This window comes from Carettochelys insculpta, chromosome 21 (genome assembly GCF_033958435.1).
Source record: "Carettochelys insculpta isolate YL-2023 chromosome 21, ASM3395843v1, whole genome shotgun sequence".
Classification (NCBI taxonomy): Eukaryota; Metazoa; Chordata; order Testudines; family Carettochelyidae; genus Carettochelys; species Carettochelys insculpta.
In genome coordinates, this window is record NC_134157.1 from 6219145 (window position 1) to 6239341 (window position 20197).

Sequence of the window (20197 nt, forward strand, 5' to 3'; positions counted from 1 at the left end):
TGCTATACAACACACTTTCCTCCAGTGAGTCATAATTGTCAGCCTGTGTTAAGATGTCAAAGCAGGTTAAAGAATTGCATGCTTGCTGCTGCAGTCTATTATTCTCAGTCATGGAGAGTTGTACTGAATCATTGGGCTTGCTGCAGGACCTTTTGCCAAAGCTGCTTTGTCTGGTCCAATCAGGGTTTATACCAAACACATGGGTTTCTGCCATTCATGTGATCTGCCACCCACAGCCTGAACATGATCTAGCATCCAAAGAGTTATATTTCAGAAAGTGTGAGGCACTCTTGAGAAACCAGCCCTCCCTTGCAAACCCTGGTTACTGGTATGATGCTGGCAAACCAGCATCACACCAGTTCAGGCCACGGTCCCCGGCTCTCCACTGACTATTGCCAAAAAACATACCGGAAATCACTCTAGCTCACCTAGTACAGGTTGAACCTCTCTAGTCTGGCACTCTCTCATCCAGCAACAACCATAATCCGGCATGTTTTTAGTCAGGCGGATGATGATTTATCATGGGCGTGGCCAAGTTTTCCATGGTCCCTTAAAATTTGTTTACAGCCACCAGTCCTGGCTCTCAGAAGTCATTTAGGGGTAAATTAGAGCTAAATAACAGCACGACACACTAAGAGCCCTGTAAGCAGTGCAAACGTTGATAATTCTGCTAGACAATATTGACCTTCTGTAGATTGGCAAGTTGTCTCGTTTGTTACCAGTCAGGAACCAAGGGTGCCAGAATAGAGAGGCTCAGTCTGTATTGTTAAAATGGGCAATTCAGTTGTAAGAAGGTGCTTAGTGTTTAGACCCTGTGGAATGCTTTCTAAATTGCAGCCTATATTAACCTCCCTTTTAATATCTGAAGCCTATGTTATTGTCTGTATAATTCCATATTATTATCTGGCATTTCCCACTTTCCAGGCACAAGCAACTCTGACTTTGGTTTAAGTTTGGGTAAGGGGAAGCTGCACACCGAGTTTTATGGTCTTTTATATATATAATAGAAGCTGTCTATCTGCGCTATGTTTGATCCAAGACCTCCTCTGCCGCAACCTCCATCTGCCTTGGCTTTTGCTCTCCCACCCCTTGCCTTGAGCCCCCACCGACCTCTGCCCCCTGAACCCTCACTCCAGCCTTCATTTGTCTTCATTTTGGAAAAACGCTCTCGTTGAAAAAGGCATGCACATTTCTTCATTTATTTTTCAAAAAGTTACATCAGTGAAAGAGCCAAGCAACACATCTGGTAGTAAGGAAAGAGCTGAGGGTTTGCTGTGTAAGAGAGGCACATCCAGGAGTGTGGAATGCTTATCGCCAACAGACAGCATCATGTCGGGCCTGACAAGGAAAGCACATAGCCACCAGCTGGACTAGAGCAGAACATGAAAGAGGACAAAGCACTGTTTTGTTTCTCCCCACTCTTCCCTCAAGCTGAGTCTTGCAAGTTTGCACTTCACAGCAGCAGGGGGGAAAGCCAAACTAATAGTTTTCCTCTGCTCCATCCTATAGCCTTGAACAGAGATGCCTGGAGGGACAGTTTGGTGGTTTGAGCACTGGCCTTGTAAACCCAGGGTGTGAGCTCCATCCTTGAGGAGGCCATTTAGGGGTCTGGGGCAAATAAGTTTTGAAAAAAAACAACTGTCAGGAAGGGTGCTTGGTCCTGCTGTGAGGACAGAGGACTGGATTTGATGACTTCCCAAGGTCCCTTCCAGCTCTATGCGATATGATATGACAATAACCTTGTCTCCTGCCCCTGGGGCCTCCTCCTGCTTTCTGTGCCTCCACCCCACAGCGAGGATGCAGGATTGTTTGAGAAGGTGCTATGCTCCTGGACTGCCAGTCATGCCAGAAGTCAGAGACGCAGCACATTAGAAATGAGTGCAACAATATTTAGCCAAAGTAAAATGGAGACAAACTTGCTGCCGAATGCCAAGGCAGCATGAGCCCAGTTTCATTAGTGTCTTTTGCACACAGTTCCTCTCGAAACACAAAGTCATGGGAGAGTTGACTGCACCTTCCCCAATGAGCGGGACTTGACAATCTCCTTCCAACCCTAGGAGTCTGTGATTCTATGAGAAGTGATTCAGTACATTCAGAGGTAAAGGGAAGTGGACTTACACCAGCACAAGCCACCAAGACTGGGCCCTCTCTGTGCACAGGCTGATCTCACGCGCATCTAGCATCAGTGGAGATACTCCTGATGGGCGCCCAACTGCGATCAGAATCAGGTAATCGTTTTGCCTGAGTAATGGACCCAATTCCCCACAGGACCCCTCCTGCTTTACACTGGGATCCTGCCACTGATTTCAGCAAGGTTACACCACAGACCTGACTGACTCACAGAGACACACCTAAAGCCATCCATCCAGCTGTATATAGAGCAAGATTCCATGTAGTAACTCGTTCCCCAGCAGTTTCATCACCACAGCTAATTTATCAGAGAGCCACATGCTTTGCTGTCCCCAGTCTCTTCGAACTCTGCGAAAGATACAGCTCTCCACTGTGTTCAGCCCTGAACCTGGCAAATATAGAGCCCATCTATAAAAAGGGGAATAAGAACTATGCAGGAAACTACAGGCTGGTCAGTTTAACTTCTGTGCCAGGAAAAATAATGGAACAAGTAATTAAGGAAATCCTCTGCAAACACTTGGAAGGTGGTAAGGTGATAAGGCACAGCCAGCATGGATTTGTAAAGAACAAATCATGTCAAACCAATCTGATAGCTTTCTTTGACAGGATAATGAGCCTTGTGGATAAGGGAGAAGAGGTGGATGTGGTATACCTAGACTTTAGTAAGGCATTTGATACAGTCTTGCATGATATTCTTATCAATAAACTAGGCAAATACAACTTAGATGGAGCTACTATAAGGTAAGTGCAAAACTGGCTGGATAACTGTATTCAGAGAGTAGTTATTAATGTTCTCAACCCTGCTGGAAAGGTATAACAATGGGGTTCCACAGGGGTGTGATTTGGGGCTGGTTCTATTCAATATCTTCATAAATTATTTACATATTGGCATAGAAAGTACGCTCATTAAGTCTGTAGATGATACCAAGCTGGGAGGGGTTGCAACTGCTTTGGAGGATAGGGTCATAATTCAAAATGATCTGGACAAATTGGAGAAATGATCTGAGGTAAACAGGATGACGTTTAAATAAGGACAAATGCAAAGTGCTCCACTTAGGAAGGAACAATCAGATTCGTACGTACAGGATGGGAAGCAACTGTCTAGGATGGAGTATGGCAGAAAGGGATCCAGGGGTTATAGTGGACCACAAGCTAAATGAGTCAACAGTGTGATGCTGTTGAAAAAAAAGCAAACATGATTCTTGGATGCATTAACAGGTGTGTTGTGAGCAAGAAACGAGAATTCTTCCACTCTACTCTGCATTGGTTAGGCCTCAGCTGAAGTATGTCTTAGGGTGTCATAAGGAGGAAGGAGAAAACTTGTTCTTCTTGGCCTCTGAGGATAGAACAAGAAGCAATGGGCTTAAACTGCAGCAAGGGAGGTTTAGGTTGGACATTAGGAAAAAGTTTCTAACTGTGAGGGTGATCAAACCCTGGAATAAATTGCCTAGGGAGGTTGTGGAATCTCCACCACGGGAGATATTTAAGAACAGGTTAGATAAATGCCTATCAGCGATGGTCTAGACAGTACTTGGTCCTGCCATGAGGGCTGGGGGCTGGACTCAATGACCCCTCAAGGCCCCTTCCAGTCCTAGTATTCTATGATTCTATGATTCTGTCCACTTTCTCTTGCTTGTTATAGCCTGAGCTCAGCTACAGCACTGCCATTCCCAGGCAAAACTTCCCGAGCAAAGATCCATGCCAGATGACTCAACAGTGGAATACTGGACATTGATTCCCTTTGTTGACAGACCACTTCAACCCGCAGGCTCCCAAAGTGCCTTACAGCCCTTTGGCTAAATTCAGAGCTGAGCCAAGTGGTGACCTCTAAACAGAGAACTCAGAGGCAGAAGAGATGCTTCCTGCCTCAGTCACACCTCTGCTGCCCCAACATAAGGGGTAGGAGAGGCAGTAGCAAGGCCAGGTAGAGCAGAGCTCCATTATTTCCCATCTTCCCCTGGGGTAAGGACAGTTATACTAGCTGTGGAAGTTACAGAAGCCCCCCTGTAGTGCTCCTGCTGGAGCCAAGTGGCTGTGGACTGCCATCTAAGCTCTGCAGCTGCCACTCTTGAAGGACCCAGGCTAATACCCCTCAAAAGCACACTTTCCCCTGACTGTAACACTATGAATTGTCAGGCACCCATAGCACTATGAATGGACAGGAGGCCATAGCATTATGAATGGTTAGGAGCCCAAACCAAGATCTCCCACTTCTGAAAGCACTACCACCCTATTGTCACCTCTCCTCTAAGGGCTGACTCTGATCCTAAGAGCAGACCAGCTTGGAATAAATAGCTGCAGCCACAGATGACCCTCCAGCCAGCACATCCCTGTGGACCCATCCCAGCTGCACCCGATAACTTAGCTCGCAAGCTCTCTCAAAGAAAGAGCCTAGTGTTTTGCTAGTCCCCCACTCAGGAGAATTAAATTCCTCTAGCTCCAAAGGATTCTTCACATGAAACAACTCCTACAGACCCAGCTGCTGAACCCTGCCTTCTGTCAGGGCTAGGCAGAGAGAGCAAGGAACTAGGAAGCACAAACCTAGTTTGTTCCAACTCATTTCACCCCTTCCTTAGGTTGTACGTCTGCCATGTAGCAAGGCTGTCCTTAGCTGCCTCCAGAAGAGGTGCCTGTTTATTTCCTTGTCCTTCCACTTGAGGTAGGTGTTCCTCTGCAGGTAGCGGGTCAGACCCAGATTGCGTCGCAGCAGCCCCTGGTCCACTTCTTCCAGGACAATCATGATGATGCCAGCTTTGCCCTCCACAAACTGCCAGGACTGGGCTATCTCAAACTCAAAGCTGCACCACTTGCTCTCCAGGAAGTGGTGGGAAATGACAGCGATGACCTTCCTGCTGCTCAGGAACCCTTCGTGGATTATGTTGGAGGTGATGGGCACCCCCGGTGTGAAGTCCCGGTAGTGGAGGCAAAGATGAAAGGGGGGCACTCCCCCCTCCAAGGTCTCAACCAGCTCCTTGGTCACCCACTCAGTGTCCTTGCTGGAGTGGATGACAAAGGCATCATAGGTGTGGTCCCCGTCCACATAGTGCTTGCACCTGCTGAGCAGCACCAGCGCATAGTAGAGGTTGAAGTAGTATTTGTAAATGAGGATCAGGAGCAGAATGCCAGCGAAAGACATGATCACGGACAAGGCCCACGCAGTGGGGCTGAGTTGGCATGAGGAAGGATCAAAGCTTAATATGTTCACATTCCTCATGTGCTCCGGGCTGTTGCAGACCATCTGCTCGGTGCTCTGGAGCAGTTGCCTGTGCTCTTTCACCCACTCCAGGAAGCTCCGGTGGTAGCAGGAGCAACTAAAGAGGTTGAAAGAGAGGTCCAGGTGGACCAAGCTTCTTGGCAGGCTCTCTATAGCTTTTTCTGTCAAGGCAAACAGCTGGTTGCTGCTAAAGTCCAGGATGGTGATCTTCTTCAGGGGATTGTAGGCCAGGGAGTCAAAGGTAAGTAGCCTGTTGTGGCTGATATTTAGCTCTCGCAACTCATGGAGAGAACTGAATGTGCTCAAAGACACCTGCTCCAATTCGCAGCTGGAAATGTCCAGGGTGCGCAGCTGAGCCAGGTTCATGAAGGTGTTGCCTGGGTTTTTGTCGTGAAAGGAGTTGCCAGCCATCTTGAGCACTTGCAGGGACTCTAAGCCACAGAATGCGCACTGGGACTTGATGTGAGTGCTGGTGTGGGAAATATCAAGGTAGATGAGTTTCGTAAGGGCAAGTAAGACAGGGAAGGTGCCAAGACCTTTCAGCTTTGAATACCGAAAATCCAGGGATTCCAGCTCATTGACATGAGTGACTCCAGACAAGCTGATAGCAGAGTTAAAACTCAGGTTCAGATGCTTCAACTTTGGGGTCCCCTCCAGGTGAAAGGAACAGCACTGAGTGAAGCTGAGCCGGTTCTCACTCAGATCTAGCACCTCCAGATTAGGCAGATCCTCAAACTTCTGGAGGAAGTTGGTGAGGTATTTGCTCTTGGTGATCCGAAGCACTCTCAGCTCTTTGAAGGAGGACAGCTTCTTGGCAGGCACCTCTCGAAACTTGCAGGTTTTGAACTCCAGCTGGTGTACTCTGGAGGCAGCAGGGACCTCTGACACCTGGTTGAGGTAGAGATCCACCAGCCGAATAGAGGTGGTGTTGACCAGGCAGTCAAAGAGAGTGTCCGTGCAATTATGAAACCTCTTGAAGCAAATGAACACAAACTCCTGCAGCTGCACCTGACACAGTCCATCCAGGAGCCCATTACTAAAGTCACTCACTGGATGAATGTTCCTGAACTCTCCGAGCACTAGTCTATTGACCTGTAAGCCAGCAAAGCCTTGAATACATGCCTTCATAATACTGGAGTTCTCAAAACAAGACCTCAGAGACAGCTCACCAAGCTGAACCCCCTCAAAGGAGCCTGGCTGGATATGTTTTATTTCATTTATAGAAAGCACTAATGTTAGGTTTTGCCCCTTCCCTCCCTGCAAAGCATCGAGATCTCCAGTGGAGATAGATGAGATCCTGTTGGACTGTAGGTTCAAGAGTTTGAGAGCAGACAGGTTGGAGAAATACCTGGGGAGCTTCAAAGAATCTACCTGGTTCTTGCCCAAATTCAGCTCCTCCAGAGTATGTAAGTGTCCAATGGGCAGGTCAGCTAGTGAGGATATGTCATCTTCCACAGCTACCAGCCTTTGCAGGGACTCCAAACCACTAAAGGCTGATGGACCCAGGTGCTGGAGGGGATTTCCAGTCAGAATCAAGGTAAGCAGGTAACGAAGATCCACAAAAGCATTGTCTTCAATTGTCTGGATGTCACACCTGTCAAGCAAGAAAAGAGAACAATATACATGACGCATTCTCACTTCTGTCACAGACACACGTGCAGAGCATTGCTGCACCAGGTGAAGACGCAATGTTGTCATGCCAGGTGTACTTGGGCATGCAGTGTTCCCAAGCTAGGCAGCTTTTGCACACATGGCATTAGCAAACCTAGGCCAATATCATCACACCAGGTCGATGTGTGAACACAGCATTATGGCCCAGAGATTCAGACCTGCCCAACCAGGCAACAAAGAAATCAGCTTAGTGGAAAGGAAATGAAGGCTGACACAGAGAACATGTCTCTTGTGTCTCTTCTGCCCTGCTGAAATCTAGAATTAAATCGGAAAGCAAGGGCCTTACAGATCTGTCTACAGTCAGGCATAGTGCAGGCTTCTTCTAGTGCCTTGCAGTCCTAATTAAAAGCACCCATTGATGTTCCAGGGTTTCTTCACTATTAAAAGGCTTTGAAACAGAGGCTGAGATTTACAATTCGCCTAGGAGATCCAGGTATGTCATTCCCTTTCAGCTTCAGGGGAACTGGACAGCTTTGACGATCTTAGCCTTCATTTTTGAAATGAAAGGAAACCTCAGACTTGGAGGAGTACAGTGCAGTTACCAGAAATCCCCAGAGAGATGCTCTAACTACATCATGGTGTGGATTTTTTGTATATAACTTGAACTGCTTAGGGCAGTCTGAGGTATTTGAACCCAGAACCTTCACTACTAAAAGCATGGCACTAACAGACTGAAAATGCAAGACTGGGAAGCAATAGCAAATATGTAAACTTCTTGAGTGATTCAGACAAGAGATGCCAAAAATAACCCACATACTCATTGCAGGGGTTAAACCTCAGCTTGGGCAGTTCACACTGGGTTGCTGAGGTCTAGTGGGGCTCAGACCCCATGGTGGATACCCTTCTATGGCCATGTCTACACTAGCCAAAAACTTGGAAATGGCCATGCAAATGGCCATTTCGAAGTTTACTAATGAAGCACTGAAATACATATGCAGCGCCCCATTAGCATGCAGGCGGCCGTAGCACTTCGAAATTGACGTGGCTCGCCGCCGCACGGCTCGTCCAGACGGGGCTCCTTTTCAAAAGGACCCCAGCTACTTCCAAGTCCCCTTATTTCCATCTGCTCATAGGAATAAGGGGACTTCAAGGTAGCCGGGGTCCTTTCAAAAAGGAGCCCCGTCTGGATGAGCCGCGCGGCGGCAAGCTGCATCAATTTCGAAGTGCCGCGGCCGCCCGCATGCTAATGAGGCACTGAATATGCATTTCAGCGCTTCATTAGTAAACTTCAAAATGCCCATTTTAAAGTGTTTGGCTGGTGTAAACGTAGCCCTCCAGTGTCTTGCATGCGTGAATCTCAAAGCACTTTACAAAGGAGAAGAGCATCACGATCCCCATTTGACAGATGAGATTCTGAAGCACAAAGCAGGGGTGTGCCTCACATTAGGTCACCCTGTAGGCCATTGGCCAAGCTGGAAACAGAACCCACTTTCCTGAGTCCTTGTTCAGTGCTCTATCTGGTAGGCATCACTGCCCCACCACCAAATCTTCCATATAATCCATACATTCCCATTTGGTTCAACAGCAAGTTTGAAGCCCAGGAGTTTCAGCACAATACACAAGAACCTCTACCACTTGGCCTAAAGGATTTAGGTCTTGACTGAGGTGTCCATCCCTGTTCAGCAAAGGTAAGCCTAGGTGCAAGTGCTTTGCCAGAACAAAAAACAGTCAAGTAGCACTTTAAAGACTAGCAAAATAGTTTATTAGGTGAGCTTTCATGGGACAGACCCACTTCTTCAGACCAACACTCAGACCACTCTGCTTTGCCAGAGTGTAGGTGGAGTTACACATCTGCTCAAACCCTTTGCTGAACTGGAGCCACAGGTTACATCTACACTACCCGGTAGATCGACCCAGTCAGGATTAATCTGCTGGGGTTCAATTTCACACACCTAGTGGTGAAGCATGAAATCAAACTATCATGTCAACAGCTGACCCCTGTACTCCTCAATCTCGCGAGGAGAAGCTCTCCCCTCAACCTCCCTCAGTGAGGACGGCCACGTAAGTCAACAATAAATAAGTCTGTCCCAACTGTGCCATTGCATATCTGCGGTCGACTTTAAGGTCTGACCTTGTCCTTTAGTTCCAGCAGAAGAGGTTTACAAGGAGTCAGTTTTCTAGCTACCGGTAAAATCTCAGCTCTGAGTGCCATTCTAAAGGAAACCATCCTTAGAACAACACAGAAACCAGTTTCAACTCCGAGGATCCAAAGGGCCGACTGCTCCTCTAATTGACAAGCATTAGTGAGGAATTAGCATATAGGGATATCAGGTCCCACCCTGAAATGCAAAACCCTAATGCTGTGGCTACGTCTACCCTTAACATGCTACAGCACATTAGGGTAGACACTCGCTGCAGTGGCTGGAGGCATTCTCCTGTCGCTGGCGTTAATGCCCCTCACTGGCTGGCAGCAGCTATAGCTTGGTCTACCTTAGAAAACTAGATCAACCCAGGTATGTCACCCAGGCTGTGAAAAAACCCAAAGTTAATCCCTAGCTCAGCTGACCTCAGTCCCATGCAGATCGTGGTAGGTCAGCAGAAGACTCCCTCCTTTAGTATAAAAAAAACCCACTTACAACGTGATCATTTTTTCTGATTTGTCCTCCTTGATTACTGTTTTTGGTTCTCTGTGCTTTAAATATTGAGTCTGTTCTGGTCTGGCTATAGTCTGAAGAAGTGGGTCTGTCCCACGAAAGCTCACCTAATAAATTATTTTGTTAGTCTTTAAAGTGCTACTTGACTGCTTTTTTGTTTTGATAGTATATAGACTAGCACGGCTCCCTCTCTGTTCCTCTAACATAGCTACTGCTGCTTCGGGAAGCAGACAACTTACCCTGACAGGAGACCGCCCTCCCATTCGCATAGATGGTATCTACACTTGAAAGGCCACAATGCCACAACTGCAATGACACAACTGTGCCTCTGGAGACCGCCCTGGGGCCGATGGCAAAGTTTTTCCATTCACCTAGCTTTGTCAACCCCAGAAGTCAGTTGGCATGTACCTTTCACAGGGGGATGGACTTTCCCCTCCTCTGAGGCTTGGTCCACAGTTGGAAAGTAAGTTGATTGCAAATACACAATTTTAGCCACAGTAATTGCATAACTAGAATTGACTCATCTGCAATCAACTTACCTGGCTGTCCTCACTGAGGAAGGTCAACAGAAGAGTTTCTCCTGTCGAACTCCCTTACTCCTCACAATAGCAAGGAGTGCAGGGGTCAACTGCCAACCCGATTGGTCAAATCCACACGGCCCTAGTAGGTGTGCGAAATCAAACCACGGAAGATTGACCCTGAGCAGGTTGACCTTCCGGGTGATGTAGACATGGCCTGGGAGACACAGGAAAGCACATATAAGCTATCAGCGTAAACCAGCCCAGGAACAGCTCACTGGGCTGGAGGGCGACAAGCCCTGGAAACCACCATTTGAATATAGAAGGGGATCTCCTTGGCAAGCATGGTTGCACTCAGCAATTGCTCAGACCCAGTGCTCAACCTCTCTTAGACTCAGGGTGGAATTCATTGCAGAGCTGATATCCCTCATGTGAGGCCAAAGGCACCACTTACAACTCCAGCTCAGAGCTCGTGGGAGGCTCTCGCAGGTGTAGGGCCATCAGACATAATTCCTTCATCAGAGGAGAGGCGCCAGGATAAACGCAGTTTCATGGGTGGTGGGAGATTCCCCAGAGCTCAGGGAGACAAGCACACCCAGCCCCACCTCCCACTGTGGCCAGTGGACTCTGCCGAGCCCTCCCATACCTCCTCCCCAGCACAAACACACAATGGGGCTGCTGGCTCCCTGGCCAGGCTCGTGTGACCATGGAGCTCCAGGGACGCAGCACATGGTGCAGCTGCAGTCTCCCCCAGCCCTGGAGCTCCAGAAATCTGGGTGTGCTGTGGCTCAGCCCCCTGCAGAGCATGGGCAGCGCCAGGTGAGGCAGCTTGGGAAGGCATTGCCCTCCTCTGCCTATGATACCCAGGCACCATCTTAACGACCGCAAAAGCTGTGTGGGGTGGGGAGCTTTCTTGTGATGTCTGCAGGGTGCTGTGGATAGCACTGCCTCTGCATAAATAACAGTCATTACTAATCGTTATTATTATTTGCCATTCCAACAGGATCTTTAAGGTGGAGTTCTGCTCTAGAGGAGTGGTGGTGCTGGGACTCCACATTTACGACCTCTAGGCAATCTCCCAGTCAAATATGCCCTCTTTGCGAGAAAACCGATGCCCATTTCTCCAGAGGGAGACCCCACAATGCCACTGGAGACTGCCACTGGGCACGATCCGTCTTGTGCATTGCCACCAATCAGGCAGGTAGGGTAAGACCAAAGAAGGCTGGAGGTGACGGGGTGTCTTAGAAGTATGTCCTCAGCAACACCTCCGCTGCCCATGTGATGTCAAAACCAGGGGTCCCCGATTGGAACTTAGGAAACAGCCCCACTGGTGATGCACAAGACGGAACAGATGCCAGCCCACCATCTCCGAGTTGGCTTGTGTGTGACAGTGTAACAGAGGAGGTGAGGCAGAATGCACCCAGGGAGCAGCTCCTTTAAGTAAGAAGGTGCCACCCTCTTCACAGTCAACTTTTCAGAGCAAAACCAGCTTCTGCCTGGGCAGTCACCAGACATGAACACAAGTGATATTAAGGCACTGAAGAATGTGGGTATTGATCCCACTATCTCTTGGATGCAAAGCAAGCACTCAATAAGGCCAGCACAAGTGCAGGAGCAGCACCTTATAACAACATCCCTGTGACAGCACCAATTATAGCAGTCATAAGCCTCTTCCACTCCTACGTCTTGGGGCACAGGCCATTAACAAGCATTCGCCGGAGTCTCTTGTGACAGCACCCAGCATGAGCCTAATTTATAGTGCAGGATTAGAACCCTTTTTAGCCAGACCCACCATTTGAAACACATGGACACGAAAACAAAGCGGGTAAAAATAACAGTGTCTGTCCCTAAGTCAGTGCACTCACAAGTATGAGACAAGATTAATCGATGTGATGCAAAAGCCTGGCCTGCATCCCGTGGGATAACACCCATGTGAAAGGTTCCATACCTAGTGAGGTCCAGAAACATCAATGCAGGGACTGCTGAGAAATAATTTGAGGTCAATGACTCCAATGTGTTGAAACTCAGATCCAAGTTCTCGGTAGAAGGTGGGATTTCATCTGGAACTCCAGAGAGGTTCATTTCCATGCAGCTGTAAGTTAAGTTGGTGATCACCTGCAATATTCACAGAGCCAATGCAGAGATCAACGTTTAGACACAGAGTATCGGAAAGTTCAACCATCAGAAAGCTATAGAATGCAGGCGAAATATCTCTGTAACAAACAGCTCCTCTGGGCCACAGTGAGCAACACCAAACATCTGTGTCTATTCTTGTACAGTAATCCCCTGGTATGCATGATTTTGATTTGCACTTATCTTGCATTAACACTATTTAAGTGCAAATCAAAAATGCTCCAACCCCAGCTCCACCAGCTTCCAGAAGCCCACCAGCCATGGGGCTTCTCCCCTGCTTCCTCAGCTGGGAGCAATCTCGCCACCACATCTGAGAGTCTGGGGCATCTGGGCAGGCAGACATCCATTGTGGCATGGCTTCTCCACGGCTTCCCTCAGCTGTGGGAGCTGGGGAGAAGCCACGCCTGGCTCCCACAAGCCCAGAAGAGCCGAGAACCAGGCTGCAGCCTAGTTTCCAGCTCCCCTGCACACTGCCACCCAACTTACACAAAATTCGAGTTAAGGGAGGGTGTGCAGGAATGCAACCCTTGCACAACTCGGGGGACTACTGGAATAGCATTTCTGCTTCCCAGCCCAATAGCCAATATAATTGCAAGTGCAATCAGATGCTGCAGGACCCCTAGGATTGTGCCTCCTTACCAGTGGTGAATCCGAACCAGAGTTTTTAAAGACCAGATCCTCTGTGATGCTGATAATGCACCAAGGAACGTGTATTCTCTCAGACAGTCATAATCCTAAAGTGGCATTAATTTTGTAGAGAACATTTAACTTTATTTCATAAAGCACTCGTTTGTTTATGAAGGTGACAGTCTGAAACAACCAACTCAGCAACAACTTGCTAGCCAGTGACTGTAAAAATAACTTTGCACCATATTACGCTAATAACCAAAAACCACACAGCTTATGGCAGTAACAATGTAGGGTCTGAAGTCTGGTCTGTGCTGCAATTAGGTTGACCCAAGGCAGCTAAGAGCAGTTTACTTTGTTCCAGCAATAGCTATTGAAGTGCCCACATTTAAATTTCAACCCCTGCTGCCATATCTGCCCTGCTATGCCAGCTTAATAACTCCAAAGTCACAAGCAGCATAGAGTCAAGGTTGATGGGGTTAGGTCAATGGAGCACCAATGTTGACTGGGCCATCTCTCAGCCATGCAGAACCAAGGACAACCCCCTCCACTCTGCCAGGTCCCAGCTGTGTTGCTCCACTTCCTGCTACTGCAGGTGAGTGTGGTGGTTGGTCCCTCTTTTCCCAAGCCCCCTCCCTAAGCAATGTGGCTGGGAACCAGAGGAGTGGAGCAGATTGAAGTTGGGTTGCTCTGCTTCCTGCTGGTGAGTGCAGGGGCAGGCCTGGCCCCTGCTGCCAGCACCAGGTCCTTGGCCCTACCCACTATTTCCCTGGGCTGCCCAGGGCCCTACAGGATCCCCAAAGCACAGGACGCAGGGAAATTGCCCCAAAGTGTCTAAATGGATGGGACAGCTCTGAGTCTTACATTGATTGTGGCTGGCTTTCAGCAGTCATTCTGCAATGGTCAACACTCTATAGCTGACCCTCTTTCATCCAGCACCCTGTGAACCTCACTGCTGCCAGACAAGAGAATTTGCCAGGCCACGGGAAGTCACTATTGTCCAGCACATTACCAAAACCTCCACAGCTTACTGGGCTCTCAGGAGACTATGGCTACGTCTACACGTGAAGCCAACATCGAAATAGCTTATTTCGATGTAGCAACATCGAAATAGGCTATTTCGATGAATAACGTCTACACGTCCTCCAGGGCTGGCAACGTCGATGTTCAACTTCGACGTTGCGTGGCACCACATCGAAATAGGTGCTGCGAGGGTACGTCTACACGCCAAAGTAGCACACATCGAAATAAGGGTGCCAGGCACAGCTGCAGACAGGGTCACAGGGAGGACTCAACAGCAAGCCGCTCCCTTAAAGGGCCCCTCCCAGACACAGTTGCACTAAACAACACAAGATACACAGAGCTGACAACTGGTTGCAGACCCTGTGCCTGCAGCATGGATCCCCAGCTGCCGCAGAAGCAGCCAGAAGCCCTGGGCTAAGGGCTGCTGCCCACGGTGACCACAGAGCCCCGCAGGGGCTGGAGAGAGAGCATCTCTCAACCCCCCAGCTGATGGCCGCCATGGAGGACCCGGCAATTTCGACGTTGCGGAACGCGGATCGTCTACACGGTCCCTACTTCGACGTTGAACGTCGAAGTAGGGCGCTATTCCGATCCCCTCATGAGGTTAGCGACTTCGACGTCTCGCCGCCTAACGTCGAAGTTAACTTCGAAATAGCGCCCGACGCGTGTAGCCGCGACGGGCGCTATTTCAAAGTTAGTGCCGCTACTTCGAAGTAGCGTGCACGTGTAGACACAGCTATTTAGGGGTAAATTACAGCTAAGTAACAGCACAGAGCACTGAATGCCAGGATGGGAGGCTGTAAACAAACTTTATGGGATTGTGGAAAACTTGGCCACACCCACAGTAAATGGTCGTCCGAATAACTAAAATCATGCCAGATTGTGGATGTTGCCGGACGAGAGGTTCAACCTGTACAAGCGATATCAGACCTGTTGGAGAGGGGACACACTGCTGACACAAGCAGCAATCATACACAAGAAATGCAATTACTGCAACTTAGTGTTGTGTGGTGTAGACCTGGCCTGAGTCCGTTGCTTTAAGAGAATGGGACCTATTGGCATCTCCTGGGGTTAGTAACTGCACTTCAGCAATACCAAGTGTAGGGAAACAAAGCTAGAATAGGTCAAAACCCTCTTCTGGTACCGGGAGTTGGTCTGGCCCAGGTTTCTCATGGTGTCACACGCTGTCTGAAAAGCAGTGTAATGCTCCTGGCAAAAGCTAACTCACCCCACAGGAAGACAAGCCTCCAGCATATCAGAGACACATATCTCACTGGCAGGGGAAAGCAGATCTTGAGAAGGAAAATGAATTGGTTATTTAGCAATAACCTACCTCCACACAGGGGTTGAAGCTGCCAACCATCAACTGTGAAAGGAAAAGCATGGCCAAAGACAGCACAAAGCAGGCTGGAAAGGTGAGAGCACCTCTCCCGAACATCTTCAGGAGGTGACCATCCGGAAGAAAGGACCATGAATGAGAATAAAAGCAATGGAGAGCTATCCAAAGCTTGTATCTCCCCGCCGACCAGCAGTGCCCAGAATGTGGTCTCACCAGCAAAGGCATGAGGGGGAAGTGAAACTGAAGATAAGACAGTTCACACTTCCGTTCAGTTGCTTGTAAAGAGGAGGAAGTTACAGAAAAGCATGACATCAGGGTGCCTGGATCATGACAGACCAATCATTTGATGCCTCAGCGTAACATGGAGGAAAAAGGGAACCTTCCCATAACCCTACTCGCTGCGAGAGAAAGGCCATCCCTCCCACACGCTAACACAGGGGTCAGCAGCCCCTAACCGGAGGAGCTGTGATTGTATCAGCCACACACAACACTCCCAACTCAAGCAGAGCAGAGGTCTGCCAGAAACAAGCGTGATGGTCCCAGGCACATGCAGGGAGCAAAACACAGTGGATGGTGCTGTGGGGGGTGGGTCAGTCCCACCTGTGTCGATTTGCATAAAGGAGCTTTCACCTGGCTGAGATGTTCCTTAGGACACAAAGCATTTGGATGCATACTTGGTTAAGCACAGCTACTTTTTCAGCTGTATCTTCAGCTGCTGTCTAAGTTGAGGGATCTTCCTCATATGCTCTCAGCCCCAAAAATTCTCCCAATCCTGGACAGTCCTACAGCTGTGATTTGTACCAGGAGAGGGCAGCTCTGGCCATGCCAGCATTGACTCTGTGGCTTCTCAGAAGCCAGATCTTGCGGAGAGTCAAAATTCAGGCCTGTTGGAGCTGCGTTCAGACCATTTCTTCCTGTCTGGGAACGTCCAAAGACTACACTGCCAGATTTCAAATCACTTTGCAAACATTAAGTAAGGGTTTTTCTATATGAAGACATCCAGAAACTAATTCAAATTAACAAAACGTGGGAATTTAAAGTGACAAACTGATTTAAACCCCATTAAAAATAAAACTAAAAGAAAATAAGGCCATGTTAATTCTACAATGAGGCTATCCACACAGCGGGTTAATATGGTTTAACTAACCCACTTTAATTTCAGTTTAGGTTAATCCAATTAATTTTCACCTGTAGGCTCCCATGTAGATGGGCCCAAATGGTCACAAGCCCCCGTGAGACAAAGAAGCGTTATTATCCCCTTTCCCTGAAGGCTTTTCTACACTACAGAGGCAGTACTAATACAGATGGCCTGTCAGAGCCCCCAGCCCAAGACACAGCTCGTCCCAGCAAAGGGAATTCTTTTGATGGCATAGTTAAATTACTTTCCCAACCAACACACTACACCGGTAGGATGTCTCATTACATCGTCTCCCGGGCCTTTGCCACTATGGCTATCACAGTCCAGTGTATGTGATTTTTCTTTTTTCCTACACTCTTGGCTCACAGACCTGGGTTGGCAAAATGCAGTAGTACAGAGCAAGGCTTAGAGGTGATGCGACTTATTCACCATCACTCAGTAGCAGACTTAAGACTAGAACTCAGGAGTCCTTGCTGAGACTTGTATACTCTGACCACTAGCCCACATGCTTCCAGGTCCTGCACTACTTGTTGGTAGCTCTACAGGTAAGGCATTGTCCTTGTGGAGAACATCTATCCCCTCATGTGGTCTAGGCTCTAAGAAGCGAATGAACGACCCTACCACCTGAAGGCCAAACAGGGCCACGCTCCTAAGCTATGTTGCAATTGGTGCTGTAAGCTTGAAATAAGCTACACAAGCTGCGCTATGCAAACTGCATAGCTTATTTTGAGTAGATTTCGAAATACGTTCTTTTGGTACGTGGCCTGTCTAAACAGCACCACATGCCAAAATAAAGCCCTATTTCAAGGCATCCCCGTACTCCTCATGCAATGAGGCGTAGAGGGAGGCCAGAATAGTGCCCCTGTTATCTCAAAATTGTTTCGAGACAGCAGGCGCATTGCATAGATGGGGTAGCTATTTTGGGATACCGCCCTATCCCGAAAGACCGCCCACTGTCTAGACACAGCCCCAAGGACAGAAGTGGTGCACCAACACGTCCCTTTGGGATTTAGTTGCATGTTTCGGTGTGTTCCTTTCAAACTGAAAAATCATGCTGCTTTAATTGCACTACCCCAGAAAGGGATCCATCTTTAAAGCCAGGAGATGGATTACATACCGGTCATGATTATTAATCAGGTTTCTTACAGACGTGCCTCAGGACCAACCAGACATGGGGCCTGTTTGGCCAGGCCCTGGACCAAGTGATGGACGGGGTCAGCCCCAAAGATTAGGACACACACAGAGTGGAGGAAGGGGTCTGATGCACAAGCAGAATGAATGAGCTTAGGGCTTTTGTGTGAAGCCCTGAAGAATGAAGGGGAAGGGGCATGGAGGGAAAAGGGAATTAGAAGAGAAGAGCGAATGTGGGGACAGAGGCAGAAAGAAGCTGAGGGAAACAGACAATGAGGTAAAGGGAGAAGATTGGTGCAAAGATCCAGTCAGCACAGGCCTGAGCAAGTCCAGTTCATACACAAGGAAGTATGCTGACTAGCCAAAGGCCCTTGCTTTGACCAGCCGGAATGTCTGAGGTTCTTCCCCATGCTGAGGGCCAAGTGAGAAGGCAGTCACCACCTGGGTCCCTCTACAGATCTGGTCTATTATGGCAGTGGTAGGGGGTCCTGGCAAGGCCCCAGAGTAGCAGTGTCTGTAGTGCTCAGCTGCCAAGGTGGGTAGCTCTGCAGAAGATGTGATGATGGAGAACGAAGTCTGCCCAAACAGACTTATACATACCTCTGTGGATGGCGTTCACCCTCCTTTCTCCTGAGAAACTGCCCTGTGAAGGCGGTGGGGGTGGAAACTGCCGTGGGCAGCCAGCAGGCAAAGGCAAGCTCAGCTCCAGCTTCTTGTCCTTTGGCAGGGCCATAGCTGTGCTCTGCTTGGCAGTCTGTTTTGTCCCAGCCTGACGAGGTCCAGGCTGGGATGACTTAGTGGGGGGTTGATCCTGCTTCCAGCCCTAGGATTCTATGATTCTATGACGGGAGTGGGGAGACGGAAAGGTCTCAGCTGCATGCAGCTCCTTGGCAGACCCCTTCCAGAGCGCATGGGCCGGATTCAGCCCTACACTGGTACTGCCACGGGCACGGAGGGGAAGCAGCTTGCGTGTTCTCTAAGCTTCTGCTAGCTGGCGGCCACGTTGCAGAGGTGAGTTTCTTCCCGATGGTCTGATCCAGAGCCCGCAGAGGTCAGTGCTGGGAATATTCTTGCTGACCTCAGTGGGCTATGAATCAGGCCTCTCATGAGGAATATTTACAAAGAATTTGACTGGGGACCTTCTAATATGAACATTGTATCACTAAGTTAAAGACTCTTCCCACATCTGAGGCATTGGCCTTACTCTTGGCCTACAACAATGACCATCACTTTTCCCAGGAATCTGCCCTGCCCCTGGTATTGGGATCTCCCCAGCTATGGCAGGAAAGCCTGGATCATCCCTCCTGCAGTGGCTTGGGCCTCAACTGCTGTGGGCCAGTCGCTAAATTGGGCACCACAAACACTGAGCACAGTGGCTGGAGCTGGTGCCCACGGAAGGGGACACAATAAGATCCCCTACAAAACAAAGGTGAGGTGAACTCTCGCACTCCTCACCACTGGCTCCAGGGGACCGTCACAGCGAGCCAAACCTGAGCCGTGCTTAGAGGGACACAGTGAAAACACATCCCATTTACAAACAGATCCCGACCTCCCCCATTCCAGCGCTGATGGTTTGACTCAGTTCTGTGAGTGTGCATCCATGGTATCGTGTGAGAACCAATCCTCCACTTGTGGCCCTCCCCATCTGCCCATCAGCACCTTCTTCCCCGCACTCAGCAGCCAGCCACTCTCCCCCGGCACTCCTGACACAGGGCACCTTCCCCTTTTGGTTTCATTCTGAATCACTCCCCCTCACCAGGGTGACACACTTCAGTTCCATGTATCCAGGTACGTGTCCGCATGCAGCAGCTTGGCTAGCAGAGATATGTGGGGCTGGGGGGAGAAGGAACAGAGCCAACACCAGAGAAGCTACAAAAGTGAAAAGAAGCACTGAGGCCACTCTGGGAGCACAGCAGGCCAGCTGTAGGGAGGGGAGGCTAAGGCCTTGTCCACACAAGAGAGCTGTGCTTGTTCTGTATCCAAATCGAGGTGCCTGCCCCTGGGTGATACTGGGATCACCATATCAGTTTAACTCATCCCATAGACAAGGCCTTCTAATAAACCTGGGCCAGGGGGCTGGAGATGCAATGAGCAAACAGCGTGTGGACACTGTCCTGGGCATGGGGAAATTTGAGTCCGGCAATGAGTGGGGCTGGGGAAAGAGCTCTGGAAGGAGCCAAGGAAAGGCGCGTGTGTGGGGCAGGAGGAGGATGGAGGCCCAGTGAGGGGGTGGTGAGGAAGGAAGTAGTGAGAGCCAGTAGGTGGGATTTTGGTGTTGATACCAATCACGGACCCTCTGCACCAGAGTTTTACAGGGGAGATTAGAAGCAGGGGGGAATCCCACAAAAAGTCATAATGGATCGGCAGCTTCCCAGCTCCAGCTGGGTGAGCAATGGGATAGGGCGTGGCTATGTGTTCCTGGCAGACTGAGGCGCAGACAAAGCCATAAGGCATGTGCAGAGAAGAAGGGTGGTAACAGTGGATCCAGGAGCAGCAGAGCTCAGAGCGAGACTGCACTTAGTCGTCCACATTAGTCCCCTCCAGACAACTCCTCCCTCCAGGCCTGGTGACAATCAGAGACACTCCTGGGCCCACTTAGAACCAGTTCTGTCTTTATTGGCAAACAGAAAAACTCATCAGCACGGCCCCACTTTCCCCAAAATTTCAAAGATCACCTGA

The 20197-nt window shown here is 49.3% G+C and overlaps 1 protein-coding gene across 1 annotated transcript; it reads right to left on the minus strand.

The window, feature by feature from the left end:
* Positions 1 to 4702: 4702 nt before the first annotated feature.
* Positions 4703 to 15288, minus strand: TLR4 (toll like receptor 4). The gene is made up of 3 exons (XM_075015852.1): positions 15244 to 15288; positions 12076 to 12242; positions 4703 to 6938 (listed from the first exon to the last, which is right to left on the minus strand). The coding sequence occupies exons 1-3, from the start codon at positions 15271 to 15273 to the stop codon at positions 4703 to 4705; spliced, it is 2433 nt and encodes an 810-aa protein (XP_074871953.1). The 5' UTR covers positions 15274 to 15288.
* Between the last annotated feature and the right edge of the window lie 4909 nt (positions 15289 to 20197).